The 14,637-nt window shown below is 44.1% G+C and overlaps 1 protein-coding gene across 4 annotated transcripts in view; it reads left to right on the forward strand.

Annotated features, from left to right (window-relative positions):
* Positions 1-14,637, forward strand: part of LOC126297816 (arfaptin-2) — a 64,074-nt gene that overhangs the window by 32,225 nt on the left and 17,212 nt on the right. For all 4 annotated transcript variants that reach the window (XM_049989045.1, XM_049989043.1, XM_049989044.1 and 1 more), the window contains exons 5-6: positions 12,733-12,944; positions 13,753-13,927. In XM_049989045.1, coding sequence (XP_049845002.1) covers positions 12,733-12,944; positions 13,753-13,927 — 387 coding nt within the window. The remainder of the gene's footprint in view (positions 1-12,732; positions 12,945-13,752; positions 13,928-14,637) is intronic.

Consider the following 14,637-nt stretch of genomic DNA (forward strand, 5'->3'; position numbering starts at 1 on the left):
CGTGTTAAAATCTGAGTGGGCTGACGAAGGAATTGTTGACGTGCAGCATATTATGAAACGAGTCAATGGGGACCTCGTCTAATCTGACTCGTTTATTCTCACGTTCAGTTGCCCAAGACTCTCAGAGCATGTTAAAGCGGGGTTCTTACATTTGCCCGTACGGCCATATTTCCCCAACCCAATGCGCTGTTTTAAATGTCAGCGCTTTGGGCATACTACGTTGGGGTGCAATGGGATAGCCGCTTGTGGTAAATGTGGTCAGCCTGCCCATGACAGAGCCGATTGTTCATTGCCTGTGAAGTGCGTGAATTGCTCTAGGAGTCACCCTGTCTGGAGCCGGATCTGCTCCATCTATCTCGAAGAACGGAAGGTTGTTGTTGTTGTCTTCAGTCCTGAGACTGGTTTGATGCAGCTCTCCATGCTGCTCTATCCTGTGCAAGCTGCTTCATCTCCCAGTACCTACTGCAACCTACATCCTTCTGAATCTGCTTAGTGTACTCATCTCTCGGTCTCCCTCTACGATTTTTACCCTCCACGCTGCCCTCCAATGCTAAATTTGTGATCCCTTGATGCCTCAAAACATGTCCTACCAACCGATCCCTTCTTCGAGTCAAGTTGTGCCACAAACTTCTCTTCTCCCCAATCCTATTCAATACCTCCTCATTAGTTACGTGATCTATCCACCTTATCTTCAGTATTCTTCTGTAGCACCACATTTCGAAAGCTTCTATTCTCTTCTTGTCCAAACTAGTTATCGTCCATGTTTCACTTCCATACATGGCTACACTCCAAACAAATACTTTCAGAAATGACTTCCTGATACATAAATCTATATTCGATGTTAACAAATTTCTCTTCTTCAGAAACGCTTTCCTTGCCATTACCTGTCTACATTTTATATCCTCTCTACTTCGACCATCATCAGTTATTTTACTTCCTAAATAGCAAAACTCCTTTACTACTTTAAGTGTCTCATTTCCTAATCTAAGTCCCTCAGCATCACCCGATTTAATTTGACTACATTCCATTATCCTCGTTTTGCTTTTGTTAATGTTCATCTTATATCCTTCTTTCAAGACACTGTCCATTCCGTTCAAATGCTCTTCCAGGTCCTTTGCTGTCTCTGACAGAATTACAATGTCATCGGCGAACCTCAAAGTTTTTACTTCTTCTCCATGAATTTTAATACCTATTCCGAATTTTTCTTTTGTTTCCTTTACTGCTTGCTCAATATACAGATTGAATAACATCGGGGAGAGGCTACAACCCTGTCTCACTCCTTTCCCAACCACTGCTTCCCTTTCATGCCCCTCGACTCTTATTACTGCCATCTGGTTTCTGTACAAATTATAAATAGCCTTTCGCTCCCTGTATTTTATCCCTGCCACCTTTAGAATTTGAAAAAGAGCATTCCAGTCAACATTGTCAAAAACTTTCTCTAAGTCTACAAATGCTAGAAACGTAGGTTTGCCTTTTCTTAATCTTTCTTCTAAGATAAGTCGTAAGGTCAGTATTGCCTCACGTGTTCCAACATTTCGACGGAATCCAAACTGATCCTCCCCGAGGTCTGCATCTACCAGTTTTTCCATTCGTCTGTAAAGAATTCGCGTTAGTATTTTGCAGCCGTGGCTTATTAAACTGATAGTTCGGTAATTTTCACATCTGTCAGCACCTGCTTTCTTTGGGATTGGAATTATTATATTCTTCTTGAAGTCTGAGGGTATTTCGCCTGTCTCATACATCTTGCTCACGAGCTGGTAGAGTTTTGTCATGACTGGCTCTCCCAAGGCCGTCAGTAGTTCTAATGGAATGTTGTCTACTCCGGGGGCCTTGTTTCGACTCAGGTCTTTCAGTGCTCTGTCAAACTCTTCACGCAGTATCGTATCTCCCATTTCATCTTCATCTACATCCTCTTCTATTTCCATAATATTGTCCTCAAGTACATCGCCCTTGTATAAACCTTCTATATACTCCTTCCACCTTTCTGCCTTCCCTTCTTTGCTTAGAACTGGGCTGCCATCTGAGCTCTTGATATTCATACACGTGGTTCTCTTCTCTCCAAAGGTCTCTTTAATTTTCCTGTAGGCAGTATCTATCTTACCCCTAGTGAGATAAGCTTCTACATCCTTACATTTGTCCTCTAGCCATCCCTGTTTAGCCATTTTGCACTTCCTGTCGATCTCATTTTTGAGACGTTTGTATTCCTTTTTGCCTGCTTCATTTACTGCATTTTTATATTTTCTCCTTTCATCAATTAAATTCAATATTTCTTCTGTTACCCAAGGATTTCTAGCAGCCCTCGTCTTTGTACCTACTTTATCCTCTGCTGCCTTCACTACTACATCCCTCAGAGCTACCCATTCTTCTTCTACTGTATTTCTTTCCCCTATTCCTGTCAATTGTTCCCTTATGCTCCCTCTGAAACTCTGTACAACCTCTGGTTCTTTCAGTTTATCCAGGTCCCATCTCCTTAATTTCCCACCTTTTTGCAGTTTCTTCAGTTTTAATCTACAGGTCATAACCAATAGATTGTGGTCAGAGTTCACATCTGCCCCTGGAAATGTCTTACAACTTAAAACCTGGTTTCTAAATCTCTGTCTTACCATTATATAATCTATCTGATACCTTTTAGTATCTCCAGGGTTCTTCCACGTATACAACCTTCTTTCATGATTCTTAAACCAAGTGTTAGCTATGATTAAGTTGTGCTCTGTGCAAAATTCTACTAGGCGGCTTCCTCTTTCATTTCTTAGCCCCAATCCATATTCACCTACTATGTTTCCTTCTCTCCCTTTTCCTACACTCGAATTCCAGTCACCCATTACTATTAAATTTTCGTCTCCCTTCACTATCTGAATAATTTCTTTTATTTCATCGTACATTTCTTCAATTTCTTCATCATCTGCAGAGCTAGTTGGCATATAAACTTGTACTACTGTAGTAGGTGTGGGCTTTGTATCTATCTTGGCCACAATAATGCGTTCACTATGCTGTTTGTAGTAGCTTACCCACATTCCTATTTTCCTATTCATTATTAAACCTACTCCTGCATTACCCCTATTTGATTTTGTGTTTATAACCCTGTAGTCACCTGACCAGAAGTCTTGTTCCTCCTGCCACCGAACTTCACTAATTCCCACTATATCTAACTTTAATCTATCCATTTCCCTTTTTAAATTTTCTAACCTACCTGCCCGATTAAGGGATCTGACATTCCACGCTCCGATCCGTAGAACGCCAGTTTTCTTTCTCCTGATAACGACATCCTCCTGAGTAGTCCCCGCCCGGAGATCCGAATGGGGGACTATTTTACCTCCGGAATATTTTACCCAAGAGGATGCCATCATCATTTAATCATACAGTAAAGCTGCATGTCCTCGGGAAAAATTACGGGTGTAGTTTCCCCTTGCTTTCAACCGTTCGCAGTACCAGCACAGCAAGGCCGTTTTGGTTAATGTTGCAAGGCCAGATCAGTCAATCATCCAGACTGTTGCCCCTGCAACTACTGAAAAGGCTGCTGCCCCTCTTCAGGAACCACACGTTTGTCTGGCCTCTCAACAGATACCCCTCCGTTGTGGTTGCACCTACGGTACGGCCATCTGTATCGCTGAGGCACGCAAGCCTCCCCACCAACGGCAAGGTCCATGGTTCATGGGGGGAGGACGGAAGGTACAGGAGATTAAAACATCTAAGCGCATCCCCTATGGTGAGGCCAAGAAGCTCTTTAAGGCCATGCAACCTCCTGGGTTTTCAACATCTTTCGCTTCCGCTCTCAAAAAGCCGGTACAACTGGCCACTGTTGCTACGCAAACGGAGGTTGCTAGTGTTAGCACTAATACCTGCGCTTGCCAGTGCACTTGTGCTGCTGCGGTTGTTTTGCAATCTGCGGCTCTCCCCGCTACATCGGACAAGGCCGTGGTTGCTGACATTGAGGTACTTTCTGCCTCTCCCCATATGACGCCTTCTGCCCAGGCGAGTCAACCTCCAACTGTTGACAAGGCTCTACATTCCAAGCCCCCCAAGACAAAGCCTCAGAAGATGAAGGTTCTGCCACCTGAGGAGACTAGTCAGCGTCGGTCCGATGACGAGGCCATCTGTCTGACATCTCCGGTGGGTCGTCATCGGAGCTTATGGACATTGATGTTGACCGGGGGCGATCTTCTCGCCCCAGGAATAAATCTCCGGCCAGTACGGTCTGTCCTCCAAAGCACAGAGGCAGGGTGAAGGTTCAGCCACCCTGATCACTGACTCCCATATTACAGTGGAACCTGAATGGGTTCAGGACGCATGTGGCCGAATTACAACTCCTTATATGAGAGTGCCCCTTGTGCTTATGTCTCCAAGAGACACATTTTCGGGCCACTGATGCTCCTTCTTTATGGAGCTATACCGTATATCGAAAAGATGATCTGACGGGGCAAAGGGCAAAGGGTGGTGTTGCGGTTTTTGTCCGTGACATGCACCCCTCATCTGAGCTCACTCTCGTTACAGACTTGCAAGCAGTCGCAGTTGACATTCTTGTGGGTCGGAGGCTCACAGTCTGTTCAGTTTATTTACCACCTCCGGATGCGATAGCCTCTGAGGCTCTCACGGACCTTATTAGCCAACTCCCCCGCCCATTTCTTCTTCTGGGGAACTTCAACGCTCATAATGTCTTATGGGGCTCTCCGACTACTTGCCCCAGGGGTCGCATTCTGGAAAGCATCATGATGTCTGAAGAACTGTGCCTCCTCAACTCTGGTGCTCCCACTCATTTCTGTACTGCTTCCGGGTCGTCATCGGCTATTGACCTTTCCTTTTGCTCTCCAGCACTCGCGGATTCTGCTCTGTGGGAGGCTGCAGCTGACCTCCATTCTAGTAACCACTTCCCCCTTTGGATTCGCCTCCTGGATGAGACTGTGGCATTACCAGTGCCGCCCCGGTGGCACCTCTGCAGAGCTGACTGGACACTTTTCAGCCAACTGGCTGTTTTGGAACACCGTGCCAGCGTCCCCGAATGGGTAGGCCATGTTACAGCCGTGATCTCCCATGCTGCTGAACTGTCAATCCCACGGTCATCCGGTCATCCCAAGAGGCGTCCTGTCCCTTGGTGGACCACTGAGTGCCACTCAGCCATCCGCGCCCGCCATGCAGCACTGCGCCGCTTCAAGTGCCGTCCCTCAGCTGACATCCTGCGGCCTTTCGGGTGGCAAGGGCCAGAGCGCGGCGAGTGATCAAAGAGAGCAAACGGCGGTCATGGCAATCGTTCTTGAACTCCATCTCTCGCTCCACTAGTTCTACGAAAGTATGGGAAGCCATCAGGAGGATTTCCGGGAAACTCAGCCAGCTCCCTGTCATGGCATTGCTGTATCAGGGATGTCTCCTCACGGCGCCGAGAGACATTACCCAGACACTGGCCATGCATTTTGCGAACTCTACCGCCACTATTAACTGTGATCCAGATTTCTGCCGCTACCGCACTGCTATCGAAAGGGGTCACTTGGACTTCCGGTCTCTAAATTCTGAACCCTATAACTGCCCCTTCACAATGTGGGAACTGGATTCTGCGCTGTCTGTGGCTCATGATACTGCGCCTGGTCATGATCAAATCCGGTACAGCATGCTGCGGCACCTGTTGCTGCCATCCAAGGAAGTTCTCCTGAACTGTTTCAATATGATATGGTTATCCGGCACGTACCCTGACTCGTGGAGGGAGGCGATTTTGATTCCCCTCCTCAAACCAGGGAAGGACCGAACGCATCCCAGTAGTTATCGGAGTATTGCTTTGACGAGCTGTGTTGGGAAGACGGTTGGAACGCATGGTCAACCGCCTCCTGGTTTGGCTGCTCGAGACCAAGCAGCTCCTTAGCCCCTCTCAGTGTGGCTTTCGGAGATGTCGTTCCACTATAGACAACTTGACCCTGCTTGAGGCCGCCATCCAGCAGGCCTTTCTACGTAACCAGCATTGTCTAGGGGTCTTCTTTGACATTAATAAGGCGTATGACACTACTTGGCGCCGCCTTATCCTCAATCAACTCCATGAGTGGGGCTTTCGTGGCCGTCTCCCCATCTTCATTCGGTCCTTTCTTTCTCACCGCCTCTTTCGGTATCTGGTTGGTAATGTGCTATCGGATTTGTATGTGCAGGAGAATGGTGTTCCTCAGGGCAGCGTTTTAAGTGTCGCCCTCTTTGCCGTCGCTATTAACAGTATCACGTCCACTATCCGGAGTCCTGCCCAATGCTCCTTGTTTGTGGACGATTTTGCTGTTTTCTGTTCTTTCTCCAGTCTTGTCACTGCTAGTCGGCAGTTGCAGCTTACGATAAAGCGCTTAGAGGCATGGACTGCAAAGACGAGTTTTACCTTTTCTGCAGACAGATCTGTGTGTGTTCATTTTAATCGTTCTCGGCGTCTTTTTACCTCCCCTGAATTGCATCTGAGGGACATCGTTCTTCCTTTTAGAGACACTGTGAGGTTCCTGGGCCTCACTTTTGATTCCAAGTTGTCGTGGTTGCCTCACATTAAAGACCTCAAGGTGCGGGCCCTGAAGGCACTGAATATTTTGAAGTGTCTGAGCCATCGGTCCTGGGGAGCAGATCGGGCGCGTCTGCTGCAGTTTTATAGGGCTTTCGTCCGATCGCGTCTTGACTATGCTTGCACCGTGTATGGGTCAGCAAGGCCTTCGTATCTGAAGATCCTTGACGCAGTACACCATGAGGGTATCAGGCTGGCCACTGGTGCCTTCCATACCAGTCCCATCCCCAGCCTGTGTGCTGGGGCAGGGGAACCGCCCCTCGCCATCCGGCGGAAACTCCTCATGGTGCGACGGGTGTGTCATTTCCTTGCCTGTCCTACCTCCCCTGAGTACCCTACCGTTGCCCGACCGCCTATGGAACGTCTCTTTTCCAGTCGTCCCAGGGCAACGAGACCATTTGGGATTCGTGCCAAGCATTTGCTTGAGTCCCTTGGTGTGGAGCGTGTGGCCCCCCAACGACAAGGTTTTACTCGTCTGCCTCCCTGGTTGCCCCAGAGGCCCAGGATCCTTCTAGACTTGTCGGAGAACTGGAGGAACTGCACTCCAGCGTTTGTTTTTACCTCCTTATTTTACGATATTTTAAACCAACATCCAGACCATGTACCTGTATTCACAGATGGCTCTAAACAGGGGGACTCTGTTGGTTGTGCTGTTGTTTTCCCTTATCGAGTCGTCAAGTTACGGCTTCCTGCGGCGTTTACCATCCTCGATGCTGAATTGTTTGCAATCTTGCGGGCATTGGAGCAGATGAGGTGTGTTCCCAGTCTTAAGTTCCTCGTCTGTTCTGACTCCCTGAGTGCCCTTCAGACCATGCAACACTTTTACCCAGCGGATACGGTCGTCCAGAACATCCACGATGCCCTACTCCACCTCCAACGGCAGGGGAAGGAGGTTTTTTTCTGCTGGGTGCCGGGGCACGTAGGTATTATGGGAAACGAACTGGCGGATGTGGCTGCCAAAGATGCATGTTCCCTCCCTCACGTTGTTAAATGTGTCGTCCCCCTCCATGCTGTAACCTCCCTTTTGCGTTTTCGTGTTATGCATCAATGGGAAGAGGAGTGGCTGGCAGTTTCTGACAATATGCTGCGTCTGGTAAAGGCCACTACGTGACCATGGCGTACGTCCTACCAGTCATACAGGCGGGATCAGGTTCTCCTCACTCGCCTCCGCATTGGGCACAGTCCCTTAACGCATGGTTTTTTACTCCGGCGGGAGGACCCCCCAATCTGCAGTGCTTGTGGCGTCCAGATTACTGTCCGCCACATTTTACTTGACTGTCTTTTATTCTCTGACCAGAGGGCGGTGGTTTCTTTGCCACCGGGTTTGCCCTCTATTTTGCGAGACGACGCAGCGACTGTGGTTAAGGTCTTACGGTTTTGTGTCCTGTTCAATCTGTTGCCTCGGATTTTAGGGAGAGGGTTTTAATGTGCTGCTGGGTGACTGGCTCACCCAGGTTTTTGGTAAGAGGTCCACCAGTCACGATTACCTCCTTGTTTCCCTTCGGTATCTGTTCTCTTTTCCTTGTGTTTCCTTTCCTTTTTTAGTGTGTTTCTTATCCTCTTGTTTTGCCTCTGTATGTGAGCATTTGGAACTGCGTCAGGCCTGTGTCTTTTAGCCATTCTCCTTGTTCGGTGTCCGTCTTCGTCCCTTCACCACATGTGTTCCTGTTTCTATGCGTTTGGGCGCTGATGACCACGCTGTTTAGCGCCCGTAAACCTCAAACACACACACACCTACACCATATTTGTGCATGTACTGCAGTCCATATGTAAGCACTCATGCACTCAATTTGCTTTAATGCATTTCATTATTGTTCTTGTGTTCTTATAGGACTACAGTACTATCCTGCACACACCTGCTTGTTTTTGACATTCATAAATAATATCCTAATTCTAAGTATGTGCCATCTCTTTAATTTTTTAAACTTTTCTTCCTTAAATTTTCTAGTACTCTTCTCTAGCTTATACTTATTTGTGGTATATTTTTCTACACAGTCTTATGATGGAGGACACTAGGTGGTTGAAACTGGTAAAGAAATAAAATTTCTTTTGTACAGCTGATAGTTGATTTTTTGCAACAAATGTAGTCACAGTTGCTGACGACGAATAAAGTGTTAAAAGGATGGTGTCACTTAACATATTGTCTTTAATTTTCACAGTTGTGATTAATAGTACAATACCCACAGTTAATGTCAGAGTTCAGTAGACCTAATTCATAAACAGTTTTTCGGAGCCCTGCTCTTCTGCAAGCACTGCAGTGATAATACACTAGTTTCTGTTGATACAGGGGAAGTTGAGAGGTTGTAAGTTTTCAAATGAGATATCTGTACTTTTCACCCTTTTTTATATTCATTTAGCCTTTTGGAGACAATGAGAAAACATTAAAGGCTGTAAAGTTTTGGATAGATTTCTGGATATCACATTCAACTATAGGCTTACCTGGTTTACCATATCTAAGGAACCTAACAGCCAAACTCCATCAAAATGATGAAATTAAAAATTTTAAAAGTTGGTCACAGGTCATGGGATGCAGATTGAACCTGACTGCTATAAATTTACACTCCATTCATCCAACCTCTCCTTGATTATATAGGTTTTCACTTTGTGAACCTAGATTGGACATGAGTGCTCAAAATCATAATTGTTTCCAGCCGTGTTGAGTTTTGTGACTTATTACATAACATGGGGTGATAAGTGTTTATGGAGCAAATGGTACATTAGTGAGTTCCATGTCACAGTCATATATACTATCTGATCAAAAGTATCCTTACACCCCTATGTAATTCAAAAGTGACCACTAGACTTCATGAGAGTTGGAACAACTGATATAAAAGGAGGTGGGGTTCAAAGAGAATCAGTAACAGCAAAATAGGCTGTTCAGGACAGCTCAGTACTTCAAACACGTAGTCATTGGATTTCATCTGAGCAACAGATCCTTCTGAAGGTGCCCAAGTTGGCTGTCGGTGATGTCATTATGAAGTGGAAATGCAAAGGAACAACCACAATTAAACGAAGACCAGGCATACCTCATGTATTAACACACAGGGATTGCCAAGCATGGTGAAGGGTAATTGTAAAAAATCTCATGAAATCAGCAGAAGGAATCACTCATGAGTTCCCAAATGCTACCAGCAGTCCGGCTAGAACGATTACTATGCATAGGGATATTTTTTTTTTTTAAAGGGGGTGGGGGGGTACAATTGTCAAGCAGTTCCTCATAAGCCAGACATTTCTGCAATCAGAACTAAGAGATGCTTGAGGAGGAATAAAAAGCAATTCCACTGGACAGCAGATGACTAGAAATGGGTGATTGGAGTAATTAATTGTGCTATACCCTCTCATAATCCAATGGGAAGGTTTGGGTGTGGTGAATGCATGGAGAATGTTTTCCCATATGACCGTTTCACAAGTGTACCGTGAATATCAGGAATCCGATAAAACATCAAATCTCTGACATCTCCGCGGCTGGGGAAAAGATCCTGCAAAAAATGGGACCACCAGCGACTGAAGAGAGTTGTTCAACATGACACAAGTGCAGCCCGTTTGCAAATTGCTGCAGATTTTAATGCTGGACCATCAGCAAGTGTCAGCGTATGAACCATTCAATGAAACATCAGCAGCATGGGCTTTCAGAACTGAAACACCGACACTGTATTGTTGATGACTGGAAACATGTTGCCTGGTCAGACAAGTCTCGTTTCATGTTGTATCGAGTAGTTGGACATGTACGGGTATGACAACAACCTCATGAATCCATGGACCCTGCATCTCAGCAGGCGACTGTTCAAGCTGGTGGAGGCTCTGTAATGGTGTGGGGCCTGTGCAGTTGGAGTGATATGGGACCCCTGATATGTCTAGATATGACTGTGACAGGTGACAAGTATGTAAGCATCCTGTCTGATCACCTGCATCCATTCATGTCCATTGTGCATTCCGACAGACTTGGGCAGTTCCAACAGGACACTGTGACAATCCACGCATGCAGAATTGGTATAGAGTGGCTCCAGGAAAACTCTTCTGAGTTTAAACACTTCTGCCGGCCACCAAACTCTCCAGACATGAACATTATTGAGCATATCTGGGATGCCTTGCAGTGTGCTGTTCAGAAGAGACCTCCACCCTCTCGTACTCTTACAGATTTATGGACAGCCCTGTGGGATTCATGGTGTCAATTCCCTCCAGCACTGCTTTAGACATTAGTCGAGTCCGTGCCGTGTTATGTAGTGGCACTTCTGCGTGTTCACGAGGGCCCTACATGATATTAGGCAGGTGTCCCAATTTCTTTGGCTCTTCAGTGCAGTAGAGTAACAGTTTGGAGATGACAACGGATCATATCAGCATGACAATGACCTTGTCATAAAGCAGAATCTGTAAGACAATAGTTTGTGGATAATATCATTTATGAAATGGCCTGGTCTGCCCTGAGTCCCAATCTGCACCCAATGCAACATCTTTGGAATGAGTTAGAACATCAACTTCACTCCGGACCTGTGTTCACAATCACTACCTTCTATGGTTTCAGCTCTTGAGAAAGTATGGGTAGCCATTTGTCCACAGATGTTAACATCTCGTTGCAACTATCCCTGGCAGAGTTCAGGCTGGCATAAAGGTGAAGAGTGCACACACACATTAATGTCAACTGGTAGGTGTGTGGATACATTTGATCAGCTAGTACATGTGCTATACCATTGTGTACTCCACCATAGAATTACTTTTCCAAAAACTGTCTGTAGCAACAGATACACTATTGATTTGTGCTCAAAAAATTGCTATCTAGAAATGTGTATAGCTAACTTAGGGTTTATTTTTTATGCAAATGAAACCAATGCCTGTGTAATTAGTGGGCCCAAAACTAGTTTAAATTTTACAAAAAAAATATACAGTGTTGTGATTGATTGCCAGATAACATTTTAGATACACATCACAATTTTAAAGAACTTTGTGTAAATTAAGGGGGACTTTCTTGACTGTTCAACCATTATTCAGTGACCCTATGGCCAGAATTTCCTACTGGATCAAATCTACAGTGTTCACTGCAGAGTTAAAGGCGTGAAGACAATCAAGAAGCAAATGAGGTTTGATCACTGGAAGAATATTCAAATCTGGCCATGTTCCTTTAGCACTTTTGAAGCACTTAAGAAAATTTGCGCAATGTAGAACTGATTCAGTACATCCAGGACTGCAATGACTGCATATTAAATAGTGCCTTACTCTTGATACTTGTGCAGGCACTTTTGCATGTAGATATGCTGCTAGATGTTAAGGTAGTTCAGTGTATTGGTACTGATTGCACACTTTTACTTAGCCTCTGAGCAGAGGGTGCTGGGAGCAGAAGCTTCTGATCGCCTCATTGCAAATTGCCTACTGAGAAAAACCCTCCCTGCTTGTCCCAGCACAGCCAGTTTACATAATATATAAGAAACGATCATGGAATGGATTAATGCATCACAGAAGTGATGTGAAAGTTTATGGCGAGTTGCTAGAGGGACCAGCTACAGTCGTTTCACTCGTATTCATAAATAATATTAATGATCATTACACACAACATAAACTTTCTGGTGAAGCACGAAGTCAGAGGGATCAAGTAAAAATATGCGACAAGTATGGAATTTTGGTGTTACTGTTATTCTCTCAGGGGTAATTATGTCCAAGTATTATGCTGACACTTATGACATGTTAAATGGTACAAAAACCCCTGAAAAATTCGTTAGTTGTAAGCACCCATTCTGTGATGATTCACCACTGTACAATAAGTTACAAATATCCTACTGCAGTGGAAATTGTGCGGGTTCAGCAAACACTCTCTTTTGTAATAATCATCATCATCATCATTCGTGACAGTGGCTAGAATGGACTGTTAATAAATTGGTACCTTGTATGGGCACTGATGACTGCATAGTTGAGTGCCCCACAAACCAAACATCATTATTTTCTCTCCCAAGCCTTCATCCCTCACATCATTCCCACTCAAATGCAAGAGTTTTTTAAAATAAGAAATCAAAAACACTGCCAGAGTTGTTGCCTGTGTGTTTTTTTTTTAATTATATATATATATATATATGCAGTCATATATATATATATATATATATATATATATATATATATATATATATATATATATGACTGCAATCTTACAGCTTAATAGTTTGTTAAGGAAGACATTATTTATTTTGTAATACTGTAATAATAGATGGTATTTTCACTTCTTCTCATTGTTACAGCATGCACTTGGTGAGGCATTCTCAGACTTAGCACAGAAGTCACCAGAGCTACAGGAAGAGTTTCTGTACAATGCAGAAACACAGCGTAGCCTTACCAAGAATGGAGAAACACTACTTGGGGCTCTGAACTTTTTTGTTTCATCAGTGAACACCTTGTGCAATAAGACTATTGAAGATACCCTTCTGACTATTAGACAGTATGAAACAGCCAGGTATTATCAACTTTTGATTCATAGTATCGTCAGTACAGAGTACAACACTGGTAGAGCAATTGTAATATTTACTAGCATGTTACCATATACTTTTAATTTTCTTTGTAAACTTACTGTACATGCTGATGCATTCCACTACAGTCAGGACTGTTCTGATAAATGGAATAGGAGCTTTTGTTCTGCTTTAACCCTGGCATAGCTTAGTTTTATTTACTGTACATCTTCAAAAGCAGACAGTGTTTGCCTGTTCTAAATACTTCTCACCCCCTTTTAAAATCCTAGCATGAATAGATGCTTGCTATGTGGGCCAGTTAGACCTCTTTGTTTCATAATTAGATTCATTCCATTGTGTGGGCGTTAGGCTGGCCAGGAGCATTCAGAGCCTGTTCAAAACCCTTTTGGCTAAGGTTGGTGACTTAAAGCTTATCACCAGGTTTCAAGTCGTCATGGTGCATTCAGTGTATAAAATTTATGCCACATCACAGGCATACAAATACTTTATTGTTGTGTACTCTGGAAAGAGTCTTGTAAATAACTGTGCATGAGCAACAAAGGTTTTAGAATTTATTTGCAAAGACTTATGTTGTAGAAAGGATGCAGCTAATATTAAAGCTTATAACTGAGAGTGGAAATCATCAAATACCAACTTTTTATATGTTTGTTAATTTTAGAATGAAGATCTAAAGTTAATTTAAATTTGACAAAACGGGAAATAATCCAATATTTAATTCAATTTTGTATAACATTTGAAATAATCGCCACAAGTTTTAAAGCTGAGGTTAATTGTATTTCTTTCTTTCTTTTTCAGAATAGAATATGATGCATACAGGACTGATTTAGAGTTGTTGGCTCAAGCTCCAAGAACAGATGCAAATACAGCAAGATTGGAAGAGGCGCAACATAATTATGAACTTCACAAAGCACATTTTGAAAAGTTAGGCTCAGATGTATCTGTGAAACTGAAATTTTTGGATGAGAATAGAGTGAGTACATGGAAGTTCTCTTTTCTTTATATCCCTTTTAAATAAAGCTGTTCTTAATTCAAAGGTAAATTTGAACACCACAGTGCTTTCCTAGACAGGGTCCTATTGTAGGTGGTATGTTCTTGTCTTCCAATGACCTTAGAATTGACTTATCGAGACAAGTTATGAAGGGACCAAACCATAATGCAACTTGAAAATTTTTCACACATGCCAAATATTTACAGAGGTGAAATAGGTAGTTTAAGGTCCATGCCAGCAGACATCACGAAGGAGGCAGATGAGCTGGCATGGGTAGCCCTGTAGGATAGTGCAGAAACCTGCCATGGAGGGCAAAAACAACATGAAGTATGTGCCAACCTGCTTGCAGAAGTGTTTACTTGCAGGCGGCAGTAGATCGAGCAGGCCATTGCTTATTTAGAGTTTGACCAACATGCTGTGTATTGTGCTGAGTGTGTACTCATCAACCATCCATGCCAGCCATGTGTTGTGTTCTTCCATGCTCATCTACATGTGGATTCAGACTCCCTGCTTCCTGTTGATCTAATTGCATGGTGACTTAATTTCCCTCACATGGGGTTCTGTTCTCTGGCTATTGTCAAGCCACCACGGACCTGTGAAGTATCTTTTTTGGGTTAAGAATTCGTATTATGCTCAATTCATTCCCCAGGCCACACACATCTGCCAGCTTCGTCAGAAGGGCATTAAGTTTG

This window comes from Schistocerca gregaria, chromosome X, assembly GCF_023897955.1.
Source record: "Schistocerca gregaria isolate iqSchGreg1 chromosome X, iqSchGreg1.2, whole genome shotgun sequence".
NCBI lineage: Eukaryota > Metazoa > Arthropoda > Insecta > Orthoptera > Acrididae > Schistocerca > Schistocerca gregaria.